The sequence below is a fragment of the Entelurus aequoreus genome, linkage group LG23 (genome assembly GCF_033978785.1).
Source record: "Entelurus aequoreus isolate RoL-2023_Sb linkage group LG23, RoL_Eaeq_v1.1, whole genome shotgun sequence".
Classification (NCBI taxonomy): domain Eukaryota; kingdom Metazoa; phylum Chordata; class Actinopteri; order Syngnathiformes; family Syngnathidae; genus Entelurus; species Entelurus aequoreus.
This window is the reverse complement of record NC_084753.1, coordinates 17249215-17276974: the sequence shown is the minus strand read 5'-3', so window position 1 is coordinate 17276974 and position 27760 is coordinate 17249215. Positions and strand designations below refer to the sequence as shown.

Genomic DNA, 27760 nt, shown 5'->3' with positions numbered 1-27760 from the left:
GTCTATGCTGGAACCCGTTATTCATATTTACATTGTTTCTTAAAGAGAAATTTGCTTCCCTAGACAATTTTTTCGATGTACTAACCCCGTTCAAGAACCAATTACCGTAATTTCCGGACTATAAGCCGCACCTGACTATAAGCCGCACCAGCTAAATTTAGGGGAAAATACAGATTGCTCCATATATAAGCCGCACCCGACTATAAGCCGCAGGGTTTTGATGTGTAATTAGCGTAGTATATAGGGGTTCCTGCTACCACGGAGGGGATTGTCGGGACAGAGATGACTGTTTGGGAACGCAAAGCGTCCCATTTATTAACAATAAATCTTTCAATCATTCAATCAAACTTTCACATCTTTGACATGGCGAACAACATTCGTGCAGAGTACAAATAATACAACGGTGCAAAGTAATACAAAGTGCTCGCCTGTACGTTATCAAAATAACCAGCCTACCGGTATATGAAAAGTCAGTCTTTAATCATTGTGGCATCGTCTTCCTCCTGCGTACTAAAACCACCGAAATCCTCTTCGTCGGTGTCGGAGAAGAACAGGCCGTAAATAAGCCGCACCCTTGTATAAGCCGCAGGGACCAGAACGAGGGGAAAAAGTAGCGGCTTATAGTCCGGAAATTACGGTAAGTTCGTAAATTGATGTTCCCTTGTATTATTATATATAATATACAGTATTGAATTGCATGCAATTAACCCAAAGTCATTCCTCTCTCAGAACAGTGATGAAGTCCGGGGCCGAGCTGGTCAAAGCCGGCTTTCGGACCTTCTTCGAGAATGCCTCGGAGGACCTGGAGAAGCTTCTCGAAATGCTCAAACTGGGGAAGTTCATGCAGTCGCGTGCTCAAATGAAAAGCGTGAGCCAGAGCATCCACTACGTGACCGTGGCGCTTCTGCCCATCCTCACGGCGTTGTTCGATCACATCAGAACACACGAGTTTGGAGTTGACCTGCTCTGTGAGTTTTCTCGACATATACGCAAATTCTGTACCACAGCTGCGTCTTGTATTTTGGTGATTGCGCTATATTTAAAATGTTTCAGTGGATGATGTGCAGCTGTCCTGCTACAGAATCCTCACCTGTATCTACTCTCTGGGAACAGGAAAGAGCATGTTTGTTGAAAGGTGGGAGGGCCGATCAATATTAAACATTTTATGTAAAAAAATCCAAAGTGCCTCACAGGCCTTGAACCTCACCACATCTCACTGGATCCATCTGAATAACAGTAGTACACTGCAATTTTTGTTTGAAGAAATATAGTTTGATATCAAATGCTGCCTTGGCTTTATTGATTTTCTAAGGGGCTGTTATTGGTATAGTCACTGTATTCCCATGTTGACCTGCAGGTATCTGCCAGCACTTGGGGAGAGCCTGGCCACCTTAGTAGGCGCCATGCCTGTGGCTTTCCTGGAGCCCCATCTGAACATCCACAACCAGCTGTCGGTCTTCAACACCAAGACTCCACGAGAGCGGGCCAGTTAGTGTTCATTTCTGTTCTCTGCTGATATTATACAGAGTCATATTGCTGAATGTTAATGTTCCCCTTCTAGTCCTAAGTATGCCTGATACGGTAGAGGAAATGTGTCTGGAGATGCCTCGTCTTGACAAGCTGCTGAAGGATGTCAACGATGTCTCAGAGACTGGTGCACGCTACAGTGAGATGCCACAGGTCAGAATATACAAAAGTCATTCATTCATTACAATCATCTTTTTGAGTTATTCTTCCACATCCATGACTTTTATTGAGAAGCTCCCACCTATTGATGATAGGTGATTGAGGTGATCCTGCCCATGCTGTGTAATTACCTGTCTTACTGGTGGGAGAAAGGACCAGAAAACCCGCCTCCAAACGGCGAGTGCTGCACCATGGTGACATCGGAACATCTCAGCGTCATTCTTGGGAACATTCTCAAGATCCTCAACAGCAACCTGGGCATTGATGACGCCCCCTGGATGAAAAGGATCGCGGGTAAGAACCAGACGGAGTGGGGAAACGATGGATGAGGGGATGAAGCCTTCTTGTCTCCTTGTCTAGTCTACTCACAGCCAATCATCAGTAAAGCTGGAGCTGGTCTGCTGAGAACCCACTTTTTACCCACACTGGAGAAGCTCAAGAAGAAGACAGTGAAGGTAGTGCCACAGCAGAGCAAGTGCAGTATTCAATAGTTTGGCACCTGTGCGAAGTTGGCCCCCCTAATCATCGCAAATATTCAAATAACACTGCCATTCCTTTGTGCTACGTTTGTGTACGAAAAATGTTGTTTGTGCTGTCACGGTTTTTACGTTATTCTAAAGTACATTTTCCGACTAGTGACTTTGTCACTAGTGTCATCTCCCCAATCTCCCCAAACTTGTCCCAATCGTTTGTGTTTCAATTTTTTTTGTCTATAATAATTTTGATGTTAACGTTTTAAAGTTATGTTAACATGTTTTCATTCATACCCCTCAACATTGCCAAAATCTCCCCTGCAAAAATGTTTTGTCTGTTGTAGCTTTTATGTCATTAACATGTTGCAATTCGTAACCTTCTCTCCAAACTTGTCCCATTCGTTTGTGCTGCAAAAATTAGTTGTTTATTATAGTTATGTTTTTACTGTGTCAAAATATTCCCAAGCTTGTCCAAAACGTTTGTAATGCAAGGTTTTGTTTGTCTATTACAGGGGTCCCCCAACTTTTTGACTCGGGGGCTGCATTTGGTTAAAAAAAATTGGCAGGGGGCCGGGCTGTATGTATATGTATATATATATATATATATATATATATATATATATATATATATATATATATATATATATATATATATATATATATATATGTATATGTATATATATATATGTGTATATATATATATATATATATATATATATATATATATATATATATATATATATATATATATATATATATATATATATATGTGTGTGTATATATATATATATATATATATATATATATATATATATATATGTGTATATATATATATATATACATATATATATATATACATATACATATATATATATATATATATATATATATATATATATATATATATATATATATATATATATATACTGTAAAAAAAATCCTATTTTTATGGTTAATTTACTCTAAATTTGTACTGTAATTTATCTATTTTTTTAAAATAGTTTATAAAACTGTAGAATTGAAGACATTATCTGTAAATAAACAATCCGCCTGTTATTTTAAGTAATATGCCAGTAATGACAAACTATGTATATTTCAATTTTTTTTACAGAAAAATACCAAATTAATTTTACATAGCATTTTCAGTTTTCTTGAATTATTTTCAAATGCATGTAATATTATGATATTTTTCCATAAAACGTTTCATGAAAATTTCTGTAATTATAATGTTTTTGATCATTATTTGGTTTACAATATTTTACTTTGATTTTATGGTTTTCGTTTGGCAGCCGTAGCTTTTTTTTTACAGTGTATACATTGTCTTTATATTCCAGCGAGTTCATCCGTTTTGTAATTTAACATCAATTAACATTGATGTTCATCAACATTTAACATTGTCATGTTATCGATGGTAAAATTCATTTTTAGACAATTTGATTTGCCTGAGCGGCTAGGAGACACAGAGAGTAACAAGCGGTATAAAATGGATTAGAAAGGAAAGATAAAATAAAAAATTTAAAAATTAAAAAAAATGATTCTAAAAAATAATTAAAACACTTTTTTTTTTAATTTGGGACTTCCCGTGGGCCGGATTTTGGATGCTGGGGGGCCGGATCCGGCCCGCGGGCCGTAGTTTGGGGAACCCTGGTCTATTAGTTGTTATGCTATCAACATTTTATTATTCATAACCAGTCCCCCATGTTGTCAAAATCTCCCTAAACTTGTCCCAAACGTTTGTGCTACATTTGTGCAGCAAAAATCGCCTCCCAAAAATTGCCTCCCACTCTGTCAAAATCTTAGTTTTATGTTGTTAACCATTATAGATTTTATATTAACGTGTTATTATTCATAATGCGCCTCCCACCCCCACCTTGTCAAAACCTTCCCAAGCTTGTCCCAAAAGTTTGTGCTACATTTGTGCTGGTTTGTGCTGCACAGATTTTTCGTCTATTATAGATTTTATGTTAACGCAGTATTATTTATAACCACCCCTGCCCCACCTTGTCAAAATTGCAAAAATGCTAATGTTTTTGTCTATTATAGTTTTTAATGTTATTAACTATTATAGATGTTCTATTAACGCTTTATTCATAATCAGCCCCCCCACCTTGTCAAAATCTCTCAAAACCTGTCCCAAACGTGCTGCAAAAAAATGTTGTTCGACTTTCTATGTTATGGGCCTGGTTATGAATAATAATACATTAATAACATAAAAACTGTAAACGTTAGACAAAAAAATTGTGTAGCACGAATTATTGGGACAAGTTCGGGGAGATTTTGACACAGTGGAGGAGCTAGTTATGAATAATGAGACGTTAACATAAAAACTGTAATAGACAAACAAATGTCACAAGTTTGGGGAGATTTTGACAAGGTGGGGATGGGGGTATGGATGATGTCATTAGTCGGAAAATGTATTTTAGAATAACTTAAAAACCATAACGGCACAAACAAATGGCAGTGGTATTTTATTATTTGCAATAATACGAGGGGCCCAACTTCACACAGGTGAGTTTGGCAGGTAACGGGTGATGTGTCGCGCTTGTAGGTTGTGTCCGAAGAGGAGCTACTGAGGGCTGATGGCAAGGGTGACAATCAGGAGGCGGAGCTTCTTATCTTGGATGAGTTCGCTGTGCTCTGCCGAGACCTCTACGCGTTCTACCCCATGCTCATCCGCTACGTAGACAACAACAGGTGCAAAACGTGTTTACGTTTGTTATTGTTGGCATCAGTTAATAATGTTTCTTCTTCATGTCTCGGTCGACACTAGGTCAAGGTGGCTCAAGGAGCCTGATGCCGACTCCACCGAGCTCTTCAAGATGGTCGCAGATATCTTCATCCTCTGGTGCAAGTCACATGTAAGTCATTGGTTCAGCAGTAGGCATGTAGCGATTACCGGCATCAATGATAAACCTCCCGACAGTTAGTAACATTGTTTAGAATTGTGAAGTTGGCACGTTGTGTAAATTGTAAATAAAAACAGAATACGATGATTTGCAAATCCTTTTTAACTTATATTCAATTGAATAGACTGCAAAGGCAAGATACTTCAAGTTTGAACTGAGAAACGTTATTATTTTTTGCAAATATTAGCTCATTTGGAATTTGATACCTGCAACATATTTTAAAAAAGCTGGCCCAAGTGGCAAAAAAGACTGAGAAAGTTGAGGAATGCTCATCAAACAATTATTTGGAACATCCCACAGGTGAACAGGCTAATTGGGAACAGGTGGGTGCCATGATTGGGTATAAAAGCAGCTTCCATGAAATGCTCAGCCGTTCACAAACAAGGATGGGGCGAGGGTCACCATTTTGTGAACAAATGCGTGAGCAAATTGTCGAACAGTTTAAGAACAACATTTCTCAACGAGCTGTTGCAAGGAATTTAGGGATTTCACCATCTACGGTCCCTAATATCATCAAAAGGTTCAGAGAATCTGGAGAAATCACTGCACGTAAGCGGCAAGCCTGTGACTTTCGATCCCTCAGGCTGTACTGCATCAAAAAGCGACATCAGTGTGTAAAGGATATCACCACATAGGCTCAGGAACGCTTCAGAAAACCACTGTCAGTAACTACAGTTTGTCGCTACATCTGTAAGTGCAAGTTAAAACTCTACTATGCAAAGCAAAAGCTATTTATCAACAACAACCAGAAACACAGCCGGCTTCACTGGGCCCGAGCTCATCTAAGATGGACTGATGCAAAGTGGAGAAGTGTTCTGTGGTCTGACGAGTCTACATTTCAAATTGTTTTTGGAAACTGTGGACGTCATGTCCTCCGGACCAAAGGGGAAAAGAACCATCCGAACTGCTATAGGCGAAAAGTTCAAAAGCCAGCATCCTTGATGGTATGGGGGTGTATTAGTGCCCAAGGCATGTGTAACTTACACATCTGTGAAGGCACCATTAATGCTGAAAGGTACATACAGGTTTTGGAGCAACATATGTTGCCATCCAAGCAACGTCTTTTGCATAGTCACCCCTGCTTATTTCAGCAAGACAAAGCCAAGCCACATTCTGCACGTGTTACAACAGCATGGCTTCGTAGTAAAAGAGTGCGGGTACTAGACTGGCCTGCCTGTAGTCCAGACCTATCTTCTGTATATGTGCCACATTATGAAGCCTAAAATACGACAACTTAAGCTGTACATCAGGTCAAGAGTGGGCGATACTGGGATAGCGGGCAAACATACTGATACAGAAACTTATGATTTGAAATGCCGTGATCAGTGTATGGTTTGAACTTACCATTTGGCAAACAGACAGTTTTTGGGGCGCCCCAAACTTCTCGTAAAAAAATTTTTTTTAATTTTTTAAATGATTTTTTTCTTAATTTTTACTTTTTAAAAGTACTGCAAATTAATCTCTTAAAAATTCTACATCAATCATGATCTTTTTAACAGCTTCCCCTTCCTTCTCATGCAAAAAACTATTCTGTGTTACTGCGCATGTTCAGACTTGATTCAGAAAACCAGAATGTTTCTTTTGCTAAGGAATATATATATATATATATATATATATATATATATATATATATATATATATATATATATATATATATATATATATATATATATATATATATATATATATATATATATATATATATATTTATTATTATTATTTTTTTAATAAAACTTTGTTAAAAGATTTCAGTGTGTTTTTAAGTTAGTGCTTTTTAATTGTTTTCTGTCACGCCCACACCACCACTCCTCGCCCCTGACTATAAATAGTATAATTTGTCTGTAAAAATGTCATAAGTACACCTCTGCACAAAATGATATCCTTAACTTTAAAGACACCAGAAAATAATAACTTTATTAACATAGTTTTTCAGTCTAACAAAAAGTATTTAAAATGCATTCATTTGCCTGAAATAAAAAAAATAAAGCACATTCAACAATACTGTGGTGATAACTGTGATAGGTTTGGTCGCGCCAACAGTGATAATAATTTTTATATCGTTTATATCCTCATTCAGCAAGTTTGCATATATTAACAGTTCATACAGCATAGTGAACTACTTCCTCTGTTTTCAGAACTTCAAGCGTGAGGAGCAAAACTTTGTGGTGCAGAACGAGATCAATAATTTGGGATTCCTCACCGGAGAAGGCAAGACAAAAATGTCTAAGGTAAATATGTGGACGGATTGCAGCTCCATTTACCACAATCAGGGTAAACGAGTTCCGTTTTAGGGAAACAATTATAGTTTAAATATGAACAACGGTATAATAAACTGTTTTAAATGTTTGCAGTCAGGCGGGGACCAGGAGAGGAAGCACAAGCGTCGTCGAGGAGAATACTACTCCGTCCAGACCTCTTTGATTGTAGCTGCCTTGAAAAAGATGTTGCCCATCGGCCTCAACATGTGCACCCCTGGGGACCAGGAGCTCATCTCCTTGGCTAAGACGCGCTACAGCCTGGTGGGCTTACTCCCTTACCCTGCACATGTGGCACTTGTTTTAGTACAGATTCATCAGAAAATGATACGTACCGATGTGTTAATTGTTCCACAAGTCACTTAATATGCTATGTTGTGACCTTAGAAAGATACAGATGATGAGGTGAAGGAGCACTTGCGCCAGAACCTTCATCTGCAGGACAAGGTAAGATGAGTGTGTATTGCTGATCAACAAATCAAAAGTTGCTCTTTGTTAACACTTATCTGCTGAGTCATTAATAATCCAATGAAACCCAAAGTGTGGGATGTGTACAAAGGCTTTGATCTGGGCTTTGCAGTCTGATGACCCAGCAGTCCAGTGGCAGTTGAACCTCTACAAAGACATCATGATGAAGAGCGAAGAACAGGTCGACCCAGAGCACACGGTGGCTCGGGTGCAGAGTATCTCGGCTGCAGTTTTCCACCTGGAACAAGTAAAAACACAGATATTTTCACTTTCATTTCATCTCGTGTAAATTCACTGGACGCACCATTAGGTACACATGCACCATTTAGTGATGATAACTAAATTAAGGGTGTTCTAATGCAACTTTTTCACTTCCAATTTGCCCCTTGAGTTTTGGCCTGTACCAATATTAATCCGATACAATATCAGCACAAATCATAGTACATACTCAGGGTCTGAATCTAACGACACGATCCAATTCCGATTTCTGGGTTGACGCGTCGATTTACAATCGATTCTCGATTCAACATTATTCTGGATTCAAACCAAATCTCTTAATGTATGTATTAGTATTATTTGGTGTAATAATCATGATAAAACTTTTTCAAATCAAGTTACAAGTTAGAAAACCTCCTTCTAAATGCATGGAGATGGCCTAAGAAAAGTATTTTTAAAAATGTATTCTTATAAATAATAAAAAAATACATGTATTATATTTTTTTAAATATTAATCAATATAGAATCGGGATGAATAAGAATTGCAATTCGGATGTGAATCTATTTTTTTTTGTGCACCCGTATTACATACTTTTTTTTTGTAGTGTGGAATGTTAAAGGCTTGATCAAGTGAAATTATTCAGAGAACAATGGTAGGTATGAAAAATAATAAGCTATTCGCCAGAATGGACTTATGCCTTCTTTAAATTGAAGTGGGGGGGTAATAACAAAGTTAAGCCTATGACGTAGTAAATTGAATGACGCCGACACGTTTGTTACTCGATACTTTCTAATAAACTTCTGCCTTGAAGACTTTGTTGAATGCAACTATAATTATTTGATACTTGCTTGTATTGACAAATGTGCTGTTTTAGACTGCAATATTGTTCAATTAAGGACACTTATTACTAGGGCTGCAACTAATGATTAATCTGTCGATTATTGCTTCGATTAATCGATTAATAATCGGATAAAAGAGACAAACTACATTTCTATCCTTTCCAGTATTTTATTGGAAAAAAACAGCATACTGGCACCATACTTATTTTGATTATTGTTTCTCAGCTGTTTGTACATGTTGCAGTTTATAAATAAAGGTTTATTAAAAAAAATTAAAAAATGCCTCTGCTTATGCGCATAGCATAGATCCAACGAATCGATGACTAAATTTATCGCCAACTATTTTTATAATCGATTTTAATCGATTTAATCGATTAGTTGTTGCAGCCATACTTATTACGTATGTTTAGCTTGTGTGCTAATGTGTGCTTAGCCGTTGTGTAGCTGCTAGTTCCTAGTAGCCTAAAAAATAGTCTACAGTGTTTATCTTTTGTAAATTAATTCACTAAAATAGAAGGAATGACCAACTTTGGTGTTTATTGGTAGATATTTAGATCAGGGGTGTCCAAACTTTTTCCACTGAGGGCCGCATTCTGAAAAATCAAAAAGCAAGCGGGGGCCATTTTGATATTTTTTATTTTAAAAACCAATACAATATATGTATAAAAAATATACATTTAGGCCTCCACTCAGGCTTGATCCCGGGGACCCCAAAGGGTTTTGGTCAAAAAAATATTAAAAATGTGTCATTATTCAGTATTATTATTATTATTATTATTATTATTATTATTATTATTATTCAAGTATTAAATCTCTAGATCAACATTAGGTATATCTGTCAATATAATGGTTTTAAAGATTTAAGTTGTATGCTCTTGTTGTCAAAGAAAACCCAGTTTTTTTATGGAAAAATACAAAATATGCAATATGTTCACCCAATAAAATTTTTAAGTGGAATATTTGAGATTATATAATAATTGGAGCCTTAAAAAGGTCAATAACTCATAACAACATTGATTTTAATTCATTATTATTTTTTGAGCAATGACACTTAAAAACAAATCACACTAAAATTATTGGGGATCCAAATAATTATAGTGTTGAAAAATAAATTCTTTTTTTTTTTTTACTGTTTACTTTTAACACAACAATCTCGAGATCAACTTCAGATCTATCCGTCAATTATACGTTTTATTGTTGTTTATGTTTTTCGTTTGTTCGTTTTAGGCCCTTCTTTATAAAAAACAGCTCCGTTTTTTATATGGCAAACACAACATATGCAACATTTTCCCCCAAAATATTTCAGATGTGACGTAATTGGAGCCTTGAATAGGTCAATAATTCATAATGACATTGAAGAAAGAAACAGCCTGCATGGCAGCTTTGTGTTATTAAAGTATACATTGCGACATTTTCTTGTTACATTTCACCTGTTTGCTCTTTTATACCATTTATCATGTTTTTAATTGTTTTCAATCGTATTTTTAAAATGTGCCGTGGGGCCGTTAAAAAATGACCTGCGGGCCACAAATGGCCCCCGGGCTGCACTTTGGACACCCCTGATTTAGATGGTAACTGGTTGTTGAGATTTGCACAAGCCAACAATATGAAATACTTGTTTTTTGGTTTTTTTTGCGATATCCGATATCAGTATTGGGTCAGGACACTCCTATTAATAATCATGTCTAATAAATGTCCAATATTTTCATTATTGTTGTTTGCCTTGCTAAGTAGTATCAGGCAGGGTAGTGCAACCTCAATGATAAACAATATTACCTCTCTGACAGAGTCAGTCCAAACTGTCCTTGTAATGGCTCACGTTGTGAATGCACATTTATTCACGCGCGTTTTGCTCTTTCCGTGATACAGGTGGAGCAGCCTTTGAGGAATAAGAAGTGTGTGTGGCAGAAGCTGCTCTCCAAACAACGTAAACGGGCTGTGGTGGCCTGCTTCCGTATGGCTCCTCTTTACAATCTACCCAGGTGAGTCTCCCTTCAAGTATCTATCTCGTTGCTGAAAAAACTGTCAGTATTGACATGACTTATTAAAGCCATTAATATGAAGATGGTTTTTTTTATCAGGCTAAGTGTAAATAACAAGCAAGCAATCCCCAAGTAGTTGTGGAGGGGGATTGGATTGGAAATTGTGTGGCCATGTAAACCCTCATCGCCTCCCTAATGACATGATCTCCTCTGTGTTGTTTTCTTGCATAATACTACCTCATCCCTCCCTCAGATACAAAAATAATAATTACTTCCTGAATGGCTATCGGGAGGTTTGGCTGGAAAGGGCATTCAAAGCCTACAGCTTTGACCGCTTGTTCTCCCTGCTGACGGTAAAGTGAAACTACGGGGTGAATGCTTCACATCTGTTCAAAACCCTTCAGTCCTCCCCTTCCATCCACCAGGCTGGTGACCGATATGCCCAGAGCAGCCAATTGTCTCAGCACTGTGGATTCTGATTGGTCAGCTACAATTGACCTCAAATGAACTTATAAGGGAAGTTTTGGGTGTCCCCTGAAAGCGAGAAGACAAAAGTCACCAATTGGTAAACAGGCTTAGCTGCAGTTTTATTACTGCAATGTAAAAGTGTATTTTTTCTGAAGGAAAATTGCCGTTTAGTCATCTTTCCTGTTATATTACTATACAGCCACAGCATTAGGGACACATGAACAATTTAATAAGATCCAATATAAGCGCACTTTTAGAAAACACACAAACATATTTTTTATTATTGTGGTCATAGTTTGCACTGGTATAACTATAATCTATTTTGCCCTGTAATATTATTAATTTTATGTATAAAGTGTTGCACATCAAATGTACCTATTCGATTCAAATGTATTCACACAGCACATTTAAAACAACGCAAGGTAAGTGATGCACAGAAATAAAATACAATTAAAAAGTTTGCACAAAAATTGTGTCAAAACACATTTATGACAGCATAACGAATGATACAATTTTGAAATCATATAGTAAAGATAATAATATTATGACTATATAACACAGGTGTCAGACTCAAAGCCTGGGGGCCACATCATTTTATGTGGCCCGCAAAAGTCTGGAAATAATGTGTTTCAATAAAATACTTCATTTTATTTATTTTTTTTACTGCATGTATTATTTCCGTTTTGGCAAAAAAAATACATGTAATGCATACAATTGCATATCTTTTTAACTTTAATATTATCTAATAATGCAACAAATATATTATTATACATTCCACAAAATGTATTAACATTTTTATAAATACTTAAATATCTACTTCTTATATTATCCATCAAATTGTAGCATAGAACAATGACTATAGGTTGTACGGTAAAAAACTGGCAGCTCAGCCACCATAATTTTACCATAAAAAAACAGTGATGCTGTAAAAAGAAACTTACATTTTAAAACGTAACATTTGTTTTTACAGTCTAAATAAAAAAAAATCTAATAAAATGTGTAGGCAATTGTCTAATATTATAATAAGGTGACCCCTAATACATTTATTTTCAAATGTTACTCAGTTACAAGTGGCCCTCTGAGGGCAGTCATAACTGCAATTTGGCACCATTGACACCCCTGCTATATAAGTAGGAAATACAATTACCCAAGATATCCGTCTTACTGGATTTGAACGCTAATAGTGAAAGAAAGGCTGGTCCACAGTCCAGGACCAGTTATTGAAAAGGCTCATAGTCATTTGTCCACTTCAGAAAATACGTGTGGAAACCACACAGTCACATATTCTAATATTATTTTAGATTGCCACTATGCACCGAAGGTAGTATCTCTTTTATTTTGAAAAAAGTGAGGGCATTTTTTTTCATACATTTTTAGTTGAGATACCTGAAAGACAAGTGGTGACAATGCACACCATGAGCTGGTAATTTGCTTTCAATTAAATAGTTTATTGTTGTGACGAAGCTCAAATGACTTTGCCTCGACCCAAAGATTGCTAATCAATCTCTGCAGAAATTGATGATCGCGCTGATTTACACAAAGGTAACCAATTCTCGGGAATTATCATTGTCCAATCAAAACTTATGTTTGTTCCTCGTGAAGCAGGAACAACAACATGTAATAAAATATAATTTCCTTATAACTCAAACAGCACAATTATCGTTCTCCTACAAAGCTCAGACCTACATCCGGTTCCTGTTCACAGCGCTAAGGCTTCTGGGTAATTTACAGTATAATTAATTATTACTATTATTAGTTATATTCAATTAAGTGGTACAGTAATTTAACAACAAGATCAGATTATGTGATTTTACTGCCATCGAGTGTAAACTTAAGTGCAGTATAAAACGAGTAAAACATCAATACAGTATTTGTTTTCCAATTTTTGTTTAAATCCTGCGCTTTTTGAGTTTCAGGTTAAAGGGATACATTGATAACAAAGACATAAAATCACAAGTTGATTCAATGTTATTGAAAAAAAAACAACTCAAAACATTGCAACTTTTCTAAAAATCCTGAAGGGACTGGAACTATTAAGTTGATTTGAGTTAATGGTGAATTTGAAGCAAAACATTCCTTAGGCCAGGAAGCTGCTGATATTATTATTGTTTAAATTCCATAGCGGTCATGAAGCAAAATGTGCCTGAGGTTGAAAAATGTGCAATTCAACTGCAATTATCAGGAAAAGAATGCCTTTAAAGTTGCACAAAAGTTTGAACGGTCATCTTTACAACACTTGCTTCAGTGTAGTTTCTCCTATTGGATCCCGTTAATGTTTGTGTCCCTAATGTTGTGGCTGACAATTGAATGTTCCTCCTAATACTTATTTTTCAATCTGATAGTAATTTGATCGAAGCCATGTGACCAGTCAGAAAAGCCAGTGGGTCCCACATTGAACCAACACCACCCTGCCTGAGATGCACTATTGTCTAACCCCTCCTTACATCACTCCTTCCTGGCTCCTCCAAAAACTCACCACAATCCACCCTAATGCCATTTTACCTCCCTCCTCCATCTCCCTCCATTCCTCCCCCCTCCCCAGGCATCGTGCTATCAACCTCTTCATCCCGGCCTATCAGAGACTATGGATAGAGGCAGAGGAGTACTCCTTTGAGGAAAAGCTAGTTCAGGATCTGGCCGTAAGTACCGGACGGCCCTCGCCCGCCCCACACGTGCCCTGCGTTGGCACCCCTCTGCCGGTCCTGCCCGCCGATCGCCTCTTTAGCTCTGCGCCCGTTGAACCTTGGGAGCACACCAGTGCGGGGAGCTCGCCCAAATCCCCGAGGGGTACCCGTTCTAGGCGCGCCAAGGGCTTCAGACCGAGATCCGTCAGAGGTCAAAGACTGCATGAGCAACTCAGGAGACACAAGGCCAGCTCTGGCGCTCACAGCTCTAGAAAAGCCGGCTTTACCGTTGTGGCCGCAGTGGTAAGGAGCGCCGCTCGCTAAAGAGACCGTCGCTCCATGTTTTTGTCAGATCTGGATCCAACCCATCAGTTGTCCTTGTGTTCTCTGTAAGTCTGCAGTGTGACGCTGGTGTTACAGTAGGTTCTGTGGCCGTGAAGTCAGTGGCATGCTCGCGTCGTCACATTTCATGCTGGAACTCAGTTGAGAACAAGTTCATCAAAAACACCGAAATTGGTCAACACGGCATCTCCAAAAAAGTAGTGTATCGCAATGTCAATCAGTGGGTTATTTTTTTCTACATTTAAAACAGTTCCTTGTAATAGTGGTTTTTGGTCAAAATGTTGCGTAGATTATGTTTTGCAGACCATCTTCAAGCCGCTTTCTGACCGCCTCTTTGGGATGCGCCTTTTTGTGGGCGGGTCCTATTTACGTGCCTCTACTTTGACAGCGTCTTCTGTCCGTCGTATTTGTTGTACCGGTATTTTTAGCGCTTCTATAGCGAGTCTACTGACAGACCTAAGTTAGAACTGTATGGTACTTTGTATTAGAAATGGCAACAGTGGAGGATCCACAACAGAGGATAGAGAAAAAGAAGGAACTTGTTGACTACGGCGCGTACTACAATTGCGGATGTGCGCACATTCTCAGGACGTACCACTAGGTAAGAACATTTGGTTTTGCATGATATTGTGAATTAAAACGCCAGATAATGTCCCCTAATAGGTGTCATTTTGGGGTTCTTATACACACACCATAATGATACCCGTATGTTGAAGCACAGTACGTTTGACTATGGCCGCCGTAATGCGCCAACAATCCAGCAAGCGGTGCGACTTTGTAGTTTACCAAAGTCGTACTCAAACATTTTACCAGATTTATGAGCGCCATGTGTAATGTTCTATGTTCAATGAACTCAATGAAACATTAAAGTTTTGGTCTTGCTTGCTTACGGGTACTTGCTTGCATCATTTATCGAACAGGCGTCAACCTGCAGTCCACACGTATCTCTTATGCGTGACTGCCATCTATACATCACACTTATCATTACACCATGTACCAAATAGAATTGCTTCAAGGTCGGCAAGCATGTATATAAGGCGCAGTGTCGATTTTTGAGAAAATGCAAGGATTTTAGGTGTGTCTTGTAGTCAAAAAGGATGATGAAAAAATGCCTAAATGTATTTTAGAGAGGGTGTCTGTGATGGGCGATATGCCTTAAAATCTACATGCAACATATATTGCATCCTCTTGCGATAATGATACACAGGTGAAACTCAAAAAATGTTGAATATCTCGCAAAAGTTCATAGATGTCAGCACTTCAAATGTGAAACTTATATGTGATATCGACTCATTGCATGCATAGTGAGATATGTCAAGCCTTTATAGTGAGACTGGGCTAGTTATAGTCTCATCCCTCACTTAAAGCATGAGTGAAGAATGCACCACCCACCTGATAAGTCCAAAATATAGAAAGCCGATACAGTTGTAACTGCTACCTGGTTTTCTGGTTAAATTCTATTGTAACATGTTCTATGACACTTCTGATAAAATGCAATGAGCACCTATTATTCTGTTGGTTGGATAATTTGCATTACTTTTAGGCGATACTACCAATTTGGGTAAAAACCCAGGGTGTTTAATATTTCCTTATTCCCTTTTATTACATACAAAATGTATGGTAAAATCAATAAGGCAAAATAACTAAATAAAAGCAAAAATGATTGGCTGCTATTTTCTAAGTTTGTAAACAATGACAAAACAAACTATTTTGTGATAGTAAAAAATATGGATCTATTTACTGTAGTATCGACCATGTACTGATATTTTGGTATCGCCACTGTCGATTCTTGTATCAATCTGCCCACCCCTGTTCACATTCAAGAGCTCTACTGTTGCTCGGCGGTCACCTATGCTTTTTTTGTGGCCTCCTACGGTGTGTAGTGTGTAGTGTTTAGCTATCCTTTATCCTCGAGTCCTCCAATGATAATGCTACTTGCCACCATGCGGGAGAAGATTAGTGATTCAGATGCTACACAATGGAGGGTAAATTAGCCGCTAGCAAGGACGCCACTTTGCGTTGAGGACTGTCACTGTAAATTTGCGCTTTGAAGTTTGCTGCTTCACTCTATTATGTTTTTTTTTAAGCATACTTTACATATTTTAGGCCTAAATTAAACCTTTTCAAGCATAAACTTGGCTAAATGAACTCAAAATGTCAATACTACACTACAATTGGCCGCTAGATGAGACCAACCCAATCAGAGCGTGCTGTTTAGTGTTGTGACCACTGATTGGCTCAGCCTCAGCCAGCATTACTATATTAGATTAAACGAATAAAGAGAGTGTAAAGGGGACTGATCCAATTTAGGATTGTTCCGGCTCTACCGAGTGCCCTTCGAGTCGGTTACCTCAGTTCTGTCAGGTTCATTTGTCATCCGACTGGCTGTGTGCTGTTTGCTGTAACAACGCATGTGTTTACTCATCTTGTCCCTCCCACAAATCATCGAGACATGACATGTGGCATCTGCATGAGTCACTGCAGTGTTCAATTGTCCAACATTGAACGTGTCGACTCCGCAAGGTGGCGATGGGGCCAAGTGTTGACAAAAAAAAAGTAAAAATAGAGATTAAAGCTTACTTTTAACAATTTTTTTGGCAGAAAACCCCCATGAAGATAGTGGAGGAGGATGAAGAAGAGGTGGCTGAGGTCCAGCCAGACCCTCTGCACCAGCTCATCCTCCACTTTAGCCACAACGCTCTGACGGAGAGAAGGTGTTGTACAGAAATAAACACACCTGGAAGAAACTATTCTTTCTTTCTTACCTGAAATTCTCTTGTTTTAGTCACTTGGAGGAGGATCCTTTGTATATCGCGTATGCTGACATGATGGCAAAGGTGGGCTTATTGAATGGCAGGGATGTCCAAAGTGCAGCCTGGGGGCCAATTATGTCCCGCAGTTCATTTGAAAAATACTATTTAAAAAAAAACATAAAAAGTGGTATAAAAGAGCAAATGGGTGGAATGTAACGGCCATGCTGGCAGTTTTTGTTTTTTTTACTTTAAAACTCTTATTGCTCAAAAAACCCAAAAGGTTTAATCAACAGATCTGAAGTTGATCTTTTTATTCACTTAAATATTTAAACACAGACTGTGGCAAAATATTAAAAATACTTGTTAAATAAAACATCTGCCTTGTTTTTGATAAATATTTCAGCCTACTACGCTACTGTATTTTAATGTTGATCATTATGTTGGTTCTTGGAAGGCCAAGTGTTTTGTGAGATGGTACATAGTAAAAAAATTTTTGTTGAGAACCACTGATGGATTTAGACTTAGACTTAGACTTAGACTTCCTTTTTATTGTCATTAGAATTTGAACTTTACAGCACAGATAAGAACGAAATTTCGTTACATAAGCTCATGGTAGTGCAGGATAAAAAGCAATAAGGGACGGCGTGGCGAAGTTGGTAGAGTGGCCGTTCCAGCAATCAGAGGGTTGCTGGTTACTGGGGTTCAATCCCCACCTTCTACCATCCTAGTCATGTCCGTTGTGTCCTTGGGCAAGACACTTCACCCTTGCTCCTGATGGCTGCTGGTAGCGCCTTGCATGGCAGCTCCCTCCATCAGTGTGTGAATGTGTGTGTGAATGGGTGAATGTGGAAATAGTGTCAAAGTGCTTTGAGTACCTTGAAGGTAGAAAAGCGCTATACAAGTATAACCCATTTATCATTTATCATTATTTATATATAAATAAATAAATATATATAAATAATATATAAATATATATATAAAATAAATAAATATAGATAAATAAATACATTTATTTATTTATTTATTTATTTATTTATTTATATATATATATTTATATTTGGAAGTAAAAATAATGACTTATTTTTACACTTTTATGAGTGGAGGACTTTTTACTCCCCAAAGTTTTTTGTCTTTTAACTGTCTTTGTTCAAAAAATAATTATTATTTTAAAAAAAAGTCATGATTTTTTTAACCTAATTAAGGCTCTAGTTACTTGACATCAAATTTTTCATTTTGAAAAATATTTTGGGGAATATTTTGCCATAAAACAAGTAAAAATTAAAAAAAGGGACATCAAATGTAAAAAAAAACAATAAAGACTTTTTGTCTTATATTTAAGCGTTGAAAGTAAAAGGGAAAAAAACAAGGGGAGCCCTAAGGCTAACAATATAAATTTGAAAATAAAAAATATCCAAATGGCCACCGGAAGCTTTAATTTTTCAGTGTGCGGCCCTCAGTGGAAATAGTTTGGACATCCCTGTTGTATGTTATTCACATATAATGCAATTAGTTAAAAGTGTCAATGTTCTTTGCACTTTTAGAGCTGTGCAGAGGACGACGAAGAGGAGGAAGAAGATGAGAAAGAGAAAACGTTTGAGGTGCATGCCTCAGCAGACTTGCAAACATTTCTTTGAACTTTTAGCGCCTACGAAAAGTGTCTTGTGTTTGGAACCTTCAGGAAAAGGAGATGGAAAAGCAGAAGATCCTTTACCAGCAGGCTCGGCTGCATGCTCGTGGGGCTGCGGAGATGGTGCTGCAGATGATTAGCGCCAGTAAAGGTAATGCTGATCTGCGCTTGTAAACAACGCAGACAGTTTTGAGGGTTTAAATCTCCCTTTCGCCTCTTGTCAGGGCGCCTTGGCCCCATGGTGACCTGCACGCTCAAACTTGGCATCTCCATCTTAAATGGAGGCAATGTGCAAGTTCAGCAGGTACCGTATCTACGCTGCAGGTGCATCTTATCTGATGTCAAGCGGTCCTCAAAGACATACTTTTGATCTTTCCCGCAGAAAATGCTTGACTACTTGAAAGAAAAACGAGATGCAAGCTTTTTCAAAAGCCTCTCGGGGCTGATGCAGTCGTGCAGGTATTGCTGTGTTTCATTATTCATGTCGCAAGCAAAAAAAAAAGAAATACGCCAGAAGTGACTGTATCACTGCCTTCCTCCACTAGTGTTCTGGACTTGAATGCATTTGAGAGGCAGAATAAAGCAGAAGGTCTTGGCATGGTGACAGAAGAAGGCTCAAGTAAGTCCAAGAAGATGTGGTGGGGCACCTGTCCTAATTCCAATGCAGTCTGAGGCTAACATTGGCTGTGTTGAGTCAGACACAAAAAAGGTGAATAGTAGGACAGACACAGTTAGCAGATGGTGATTATGGTCCAAGAAAAAACCCAATAAACTCATTGTGGATCTGTAAGAGATGCAGATACAGTGGAACCTCCATTTACTAACCTAATTGCTTCTTGAACACGGATCAAAAATACAACAATGTTCTATTGATGCAAATTTCTCTATAAACAATGTAAACATGAATTATGGATTCCAGTCTTGATTAACGTCCATATTTTGTACACTTTTCACACAATATAAAGTGATATACAGTACTGTACATCAAACAAGCATAACAAGGAAGTAATAAATCAACTTTCTATTTAACAGCAAAGTCAAAACAACAGCCAGCTGAACTGTCCTCATTTGCAGCCGCCCTAATTTTGAAATCACTAAACTCCTTCAATTTAACAGCCAGTTTGCTTCAATGATTAGGAATAAAATAAATCCACTTCACCTCGTCGGTTAATCTTCTTGGTGTGCAGCGGAAGAGTGGGTGTGCGGGGAGGCAGCACCTTCCTAAATGTTTCAATTCAAACCACACATCTCTGGTGTTGATGAGGGTGCAATTAATCCTGGTTGTAATTTATGGTTTCACCACTAGATGACGCCAAAGTTATGTTGATGCAATTAATCCTGGTTGTAATTTATGGTGTCACCACTAGATAACGCCAAAGGTATGCTGATGCAATTAATCCTGGTTGTAATCCAATGCGTTTTTTGGACTCATATAGAGCTAGAAAACTACAAAAATGCTGTAAAAAGGCTAAACAACACTTAAGAAGCACAAGTATCAGTGAGCACAGTAGTTAACGACAGCACTGCTGTGCTGACTGAATGAGTACTGAATGCACTGCGAGGCACATAATAGGTGGATGAAAAGTTTGTACACTAAAATAAGGTTCGTAAACCCAAGCAAATTTGTATTCGGCTTATTGATCGTAAATTAAAATGTTTTATACAATGAGGGGTTTGTAAATCGGGGTTCCGTTGTATAGGAATTGACCCCTAATATTAAAATGTTTTTAGGTTAGATTAGTGATGTGCGATACCACTCATTTTTTCCCCCCGAAAATTCTAGCTGTTATCGGTGATACCGATCTGATACCAATACTTTTTGCAAATATACCTAAAGTGTCTGCTAAAATTTAATGAATTCTGTATTTTCAAATAACATATGTCAAAAAAATAACAGTATACATGCCTTCCGCCCGATTGTAGCTGATATAGGCTCCAGCGCCCCCCGCGACCCCGAAGGGAATAAGCGGTAGAAAATGGATGGATGGATGTAAGAAAAAAAAAGAGCAAAAATAGGAATGTATTAATGATATACCTATTCACCTATAACACAAAGTTTTGTCTAAGTATTTATAAAATCTGTTTTTAGCACTTTTTTTTAATTAAAAAAAACATCCAAATGCCCTCCCTCCCCCCAAATTATAACAACCATAATAAACACTGTTAAATGTGTACAGTAACTGAACATTAATATTTTTGTACAGGTATAATTTTATACACACGAGGTTATGCAGTTACATAATGAAATTATTAATAGTTTTATTCTATTCTTACATGGGGTTTAAAACAACAGTAAAAATGTCAGTAAAAAAAAGCAAAAAAATTGGTACATAATGAGAAAATGTTCTAATATTTAATAATATATTTAGTCACTAATAATACTAAGCTGAGACAATATCTGTCTTTGAATTAAAAAAGTATCACTTTGCACACACTTTGATTTTTCAGTATGCGGCCCTCGGTGACAAAGGTTTGGACACCCCTGAACTAAAGTATCAAATGTATCGATATTTTGATTTGAGAATCGATATCAGAGCATAAAGATCTGGTATTGATATTTTAGTATTGATCCACACATCACTAGCTTAGATAGGTTCCCGAAGGGTTAAACAAGCACAATGTGGCAACTTGGGGGGCAGTTGCTCAGGAAGTTGAGCAGGTCATCCAGAAACCGGAGGTTGGTGGTCCAAACCCAGCTTTCTTCATGCATGTGACTCCTGTTTTCTTGGGAAAGACTTCACCAATCTTGCCTGAATGTTAGGTGGCGGTGGGTATAAAGCGCTTTGCGTGTCTAGAAAGGCACTATTTAAATCTAAGAATGTTATTATTGTTGACTATCTAGAGAAGCACATTCCTTTTAAGGGGTTCAACGTAGGTTGGATACCAGTTCTTGTAACTGCACTCCACCTGGTTCCATGTTTAAATTAAAGGCTTAATTACCAGGATCTGCCTGATAGATCTGGTAAACATAGATCTGGTAAAAGTAAACTGGACGTGAAGGCATAGACTTTCGGTATACCCCCATGTTTCCATCGAAGATTGCTCTAGGATAGGGGTTCTTAACCTTTATGACCTCAGGGCCCAACTTTTCCCCCACAGAGGGCCCACTCAAATATTATCACAAAAAATATACATACAATTATGTTGTGCTAATATAAATAACCTAAATTAATAATGAATATGGTTAAGTAAGCTGTCAATAAAATTACAGTTCAAATGAAAATACAGCTGTACCACTTTAGTTATAGTTTTTGCGCAAAAAAAACGTCTCTATGACTTTAGCGCCATACTTCTTCTGTTTGTTTAGGATTGTCATCACACTGCAAAAAAAGCTAACAAAATGTAAGATAATAAAGACTATATTTTTAGGAAAAAATACTATAAACTAGTGAAATCATCTGTCCATGTAGCTAGTTAATTTTACTTGGTAAGATATCGTAAATTAAGATATGTATTTCTAGAAGTTAGCAGGACTTGTAAGATAGAAATAGATATTTAATCCTGAAAACAAGCATTATTCAACTTGCAATTCTTGAAATTAAGCATCCCTGGGATGTTGCAGAATCTTTGTATGTGGGGGGGAAAACTAAATATTTTAATTGAATAGTTTACTATTGAAATAGAATATTTGATAACATTATTATTTAATACAAATATTTTCTCAATTTTAAAATGTTTTAAATAGAATAGAGAAAATGTAATTGTTCATGCTAAATGACGAAAGATAAGTAAAAAGCTTGTAAAACTCTGGGAAATTAAAAACAAGGGAAGTTTATAGAAATACAATTTTAAATCTTGGCTATTGGTGGAAAAGTGTATGACAACTGAGTAGCGGCTGCGGCCCACAGCTGCAAAACAGATATTTTTTAGCGGCCCTCTAGGGGTTAAGAAACCCTGGTCTCGGACGAGGAATCTAATTTCTGGTGTAATCATCAGCAACATTTATGGTCTTGAATGTTTAAAAAGCAATATTTGTGGATACAGGTGGGCTCTGCATGAGTTTGCAGCCACCGTGATGCAGTAGGAGATACTGTAAGTGTGGTAAAGTGGATGTACTGTAAATAGGTCTTGATTATAGATCAAATACTTTGTCACTGCAATTTACAACACTGTTCACCTGATGTTTTCCTAATCACTACTAAGTCCTTTCATTATTGGGTCCTCATCTTTAACAATTCACTGTTACTACCTTGTGTCTGTTATGACCAGGACTTCTTGTCTGCTCGTTTCACAGACAGGTTACCTGACAGGCTTTTTAACCGCATGACTTTTGTATTCATACTCTTTGTACCGGTACTGTAACTCACTGTCCTCTCTTTTTGCATATGTCTTCATGTATTATTTGTCTCTTTCCTCTCATTAAAAACCATCGACGGCAGTCCACACTGAGCGGGGTAAATAGCAAATTAAGAGCATCTTCATATGGTTATGCTACAAAATGAACGTGTCCTATAATTCATGCCCCCTTCCTCCACTCCTTAATGTCACTATGCATGCTGACTGATGCTCATAAACCATCGCTTGTCCTTTGTGTTTTTTTTGTACTCATTCATTTCATTTTTCACATTTACTAATGCAAACTGCTTACTTTTGTTATAAGGGTTGTGCACTCTTCTTCTGCTTACACAAAGATTTACAGTATTTCAAACTTTTTACATAAAACTGGCTTCCTTCTCGGTGTTTAACTTTCATATGATATCATATATATCATATATATATATATATATATATATATATATACACAGTATATATATATATATATATATATATATATATATATATATATATATATATATATATATATATACGTACACTACCGTTCAAAAGTTTGGGGTCACATTGAAATGTCCTTATTTTTGAAGGAAAAGCACTGTACTTTTCAATGAAGATAACTTTAAACTAGTCTTAACTTTAAAGAAATACACTCTATACATTGCTAATGTGGTAAATGACTATTCTAGCTGCAAATGTCTGGCTTTTGGTGCAATATCTACATAGGTGTATAGAGGCCCATTTCCAGCAACGATCACTCCAGTGTTCTAATGGTACAATGTGTTTGCTCATTGGCTCAGAAGGCTAATTGACGATTAGAAAACCCTTGTGCAATCATGTTCACACATCTGAAAACAGTTTAGCTCGTTACAGAAGCTACAAAACTGACCTTCCTTTGAGCAGATTGAGTTTCTGGAGCATCACATTTGTGGGGTCAATTAAACGCTCAAAATGGCCAGAAAAAGAGAACTTTCATCTGAAACTCGACAGTCTATTCTTGTTCTTAGAAATGAAGGCTATTCTACAAAATTGTTTGGGTGACCCCAAACTTTTGAACGGTAGTTTATGTATATATGTATGTATATGTACACTACCGTTCAAAAGTTTGGGGTCACATTGAAATGTCCTTATTTTTGAAAGAAAAGCACTGTACTTTTCAATGAAGATAACTTTAAACTAGTCTTAACTTTAAAGAAATACACTCTATACATTGCTAATGTGGTAAATGACTATTTTAGCTGCAAATTTCTGGTTTTTGGTGCAATATCTACATAGGTGTATAGAGGCCCATTTCCAGCAACTATCACTCCAGTGTTCTAATGGTACAATGTGTTTGCTCATTGGCTCAGAAGGCTAATTGATGATTAGAAAACCCTTGTGCAATCATGTTCACACATCTGAAAAAAGTTTAACTCGTTACAGAAGCTACAAAACTGACCTTCCTTTGAGCAGATTGAGTTTCTGGAGCATCACATTTGTGGGGTCAATTAAACGCTCAAAATGGCCAGAAAAAGAGAACTTTCATCTGAAACTCGACAGTCTATTCTTGTTCTTAGAAATGAAGGCTATTCCACAAAATTGTTTGGGTGACCCCAAACTTTTGAACGGTAGTGTATATATATATACAGTGTATGTATATAATATATATATATACAGTATATGTATATAACATATATATGTATATAATATACATATACATATATATATATATATATATATATATATATATATATATATATATATATATATATATATATATATATATATATATAATATGTGTTTATCTTTATCTTGTATTAAAGCACACACAGAGCTTTGTTGGCTGGATGAGTGAATTATTATATCTCTGTGTGTCTTTGGCTCTTAGCTGAAAAGATGAATCCTTCATCAGGCTAGCCGTTCATTTTTATCCACATTTTATCACTTTGGATTCGGTTTTGAACCTGCAATCTAAAGGCTACTATTGTAGGCTTTAAATATGTTTTCAACATTTCCCTCGTGCTGCTTGCTTTGTATGTATCGCTTCTTTGGAGATATTTGATATTTGGAACTGAACTTTTTGGGGGAATTTTGCCCATGTTTTTCTTTTTCTTTACGCATTCTAAGTGGTAAATAAACACTAACAAAAGTCCACTAACAAGGGAGCCAATGGGACTGGCTTTATTCTGCCTAAAAAGCACTCTAAAAAAGCTTAAACCATCATCGTTTTACATACATTGTGTATACCGCATTTTCCAGACTATACATCGCACCGGTACATAAGCTGCACCCACCAAAATTTTGAAGGAATAAATATTTTTCCATATATTAGCCGCACTTGATCACCGCGGATTTGAGAAATGAGTGATTTGCACAGAAACATTTTTGTAAGTGTTTATTTACATACCTTAATTGTTTCCAAACTGTGTCTGAAACACAGCAGTAAAACAAAACAGACGTCATCGTCATAGACCCACTCGCTGTGGAAGCTAGCTCTCCAATCAGTTAAACAGACTTTTAATAACTCCACGGTGACATTTTGGTGAATTTACTGAGGAATTTTTAAAACTGAAGATATTACAAAAACAATACTATTGTAAATGAATAATACTAACACAGACACTGGTAAATGTGTTAGCATTTTAGCTAATGCTAACAACACTGGCTTCATTACCCTACAATATGCATAAAAACACTCCTACAGACTACCGGTAAGTTGAATGTCAAAGTTGACCAACTTCTCGGTTTATGTCCACAACCTTCTACTATCCAGGTGAGAGGCATGATTTATAATCTAGAATTAACTTTCACCAACTCAGAGGTGACGCGGCAGCTCACCAGCTTACTATGTCAATATAGCAGCAAAAGCTAGTTTGCTCTCTTTGATCAATGCGTCGCTAAAATAGTTTTTCTGTGTTAGTGCTTATAATGAAAATATTGCAAGTACTTGGTTAATATTCAGGTAACGAGATGTAGATGGAGTATTGTTGCCGTTTTTTGGATGTTTTTTTAGAGGGCTTTATGGGCGGAATAGTGTACTCCCATGCATTGTTAGCCACCTCGTATTTGCTGTATTTAACAAATTAGAATGCATTAAAAAAAAGATAAGTGTTTTTTTTAAAACAAAAAGATTGTGAATGATAGGCAGAATTCCAAAAAAGTGCAGTACCTCTTTTAAGATTAAACCTGACAGTTTTGTCTTCAGTATTTTGTGTCCCTAACCACTATCTATTCTCACAAAAGGCTCCAAAGTGCTACAAAATGATGAATTTACCAAAGATCTGTTCCGATTTTTGCAACTTCTGTGCGAGGGGCACAATGGCGGTAAGCTAAAAAAAAAATCTGAATTCCATACAGCATTTGCATTTTTTTTTTTTTGCTAAAACAATGATGGTGAGCAATATTTTTCTCATTTTTCAGAGTTCCAGAACTTCCTGAGAACCCAAACTGGAAACACAACCACAGTCAACATTATCATCAGCACTGTTGACTATTTACTGCGCCTTCAGGTGTGTTTGTGTAGCACAAATGTAAAAGTAAAGAGATGCACCAGTATTTGCATCATTATGATTTTGTGTTATAATATTGATATTAAATCTTTAGGAATCTATCAGCGACTTCTACTGGTACTACTCTGGCAAGGACATTATTGATGAGACTGGCAAAGTGAACTTCTCCAAAGCATTATCTGTGGCCAAGCAGATATTCAACTCACTGACTGAATATATTCAGGTAAATAATCAAAGCATTTTTTTATAATGTCGATACATTACATTTGACGTGTTTTATATTTTCATCTCACCTTTCCGTTTTTTTATTTTCCCCAGGGCCCTTGTATTGGGAACCAGCAGAGTCTTGCACACAGCAGATTGTGGGATGCAGTTGTAGGCTTTTTGCATGTTTTTGCCAACATGCAGATGAAACTATCTCAGGTATTTTACATTGTAAGAGAAAAAGGCACTTGCTTTTGAAATACTTACTTTAGCTAAGAAGTTTATTACACCGTTGGTTTGGTCCATTTGTTTAGATGTTTTGTTTTTTAACTTAGGTTTTGAATTATATTTAAAATTAATTATACAAACCGTATTGTTTGCTGCTATCTATTAATGCAGGGTGACGCAATAATTTCACAACATCCTCAGACACAAAGTAGGACCTCTATGGTCAAATTTTGGGCAGCAAATTTGGAAAATAATAATCCATAGAAAAAAATGAAAACTAAAATAATCTGTTCTGGGGTAAAGCTGTGGCCAGGCGAAGCCTGTTTGCTGAAGAAAAAACAATGATCAAACTTAAGGGTGTCCCGATACAACTTTTTAGGTACGATATTGGAGTCTGTTCAGGCTGATACAAATGATGATCTGATGGGATATCATAATCATACATACTTTTATTACTTTGTATTGTGAAAAATTAGAAAAGGCTCGATCAAGTAAAATTCCTCAGAGAACAATGGTAAGTAGAAAAAACACAACATTGTTCTTTTGGTGACATCTAGTGGCTACAATAATTAAGTTCATTATGCAGTAATTTCAATGATGCGGACACATTTGTTACTGGATAATTTCTAATGGACTTCTGCATTGGAGACTTTGTATGTGTAAGTAATTTACAACTATAATCATTTGATACTTGTTTGTATTGACAAATATGCTGTTTTTAGTCTGCAATATTGTTTAATTAAGGCAGTTCTTCTCAATCCACTGCACAATTTGTAGCCATTAATCTTGACTTTCTCCTTTTTATTTATCATAGAAAAAAAATAAGCACAAATTGTTTTCTTAATTTTGGTTTTGTTGGTTAAAATGTTTTATATATTGTGCTCCCGAGTTAATGTTGCTGATCAATTAGAATTTATTATTGTTTATT

At 36.8% G+C, this 27760-nt stretch overlaps 1 protein-coding gene across 1 annotated transcript in view; it reads left to right on the top strand.

The window, feature by feature from the left end:
- Positions 1-27760, top strand: part of ryr3 (ryanodine receptor 3) — a 309061-nt gene that overhangs the window by 234999 nt on the left and 46302 nt on the right. The window contains exons 64-89 of the mRNA XM_062034336.1: positions 730-968; positions 1054-1135; positions 1358-1488; positions 1562-1680; positions 1782-1980; positions 2047-2141; positions 4708-4853; positions 4930-5017; positions 7201-7293; positions 7417-7584; positions 7708-7767; positions 7901-8035; positions 10714-10826; positions 13837-14221; positions 16862-16974; positions 17046-17097; positions 18555-18611; positions 18692-18791; positions 18865-18944; positions 19023-19099; positions 19186-19259; positions 23020-23034; positions 26135-26215; positions 26312-26400; positions 26495-26623; positions 26719-26823. Of these exons, the coding sequence (XP_061890320.1) occupies positions 730-968; positions 1054-1135; positions 1358-1488; positions 1562-1680; positions 1782-1980; positions 2047-2141; positions 4708-4853; positions 4930-5017; positions 7201-7293; positions 7417-7584; positions 7708-7767; positions 7901-8035; positions 10714-10826; positions 13837-14221; positions 16862-16974; positions 17046-17097; positions 18555-18611; positions 18692-18791; positions 18865-18944; positions 19023-19099; positions 19186-19259; positions 23020-23034; positions 26135-26215; positions 26312-26400; positions 26495-26623; positions 26719-26823 (3025 nt within the window). The remainder of the gene's footprint in view (positions 1-729; positions 969-1053; positions 1136-1357; positions 1489-1561; positions 1681-1781; positions 1981-2046; positions 2142-4707; positions 4854-4929; positions 5018-7200; positions 7294-7416; positions 7585-7707; positions 7768-7900; positions 8036-10713; positions 10827-13836; positions 14222-16861; positions 16975-17045; positions 17098-18554; positions 18612-18691; positions 18792-18864; positions 18945-19022; positions 19100-19185; positions 19260-23019; positions 23035-26134; positions 26216-26311; positions 26401-26494; positions 26624-26718; positions 26824-27760) is intronic.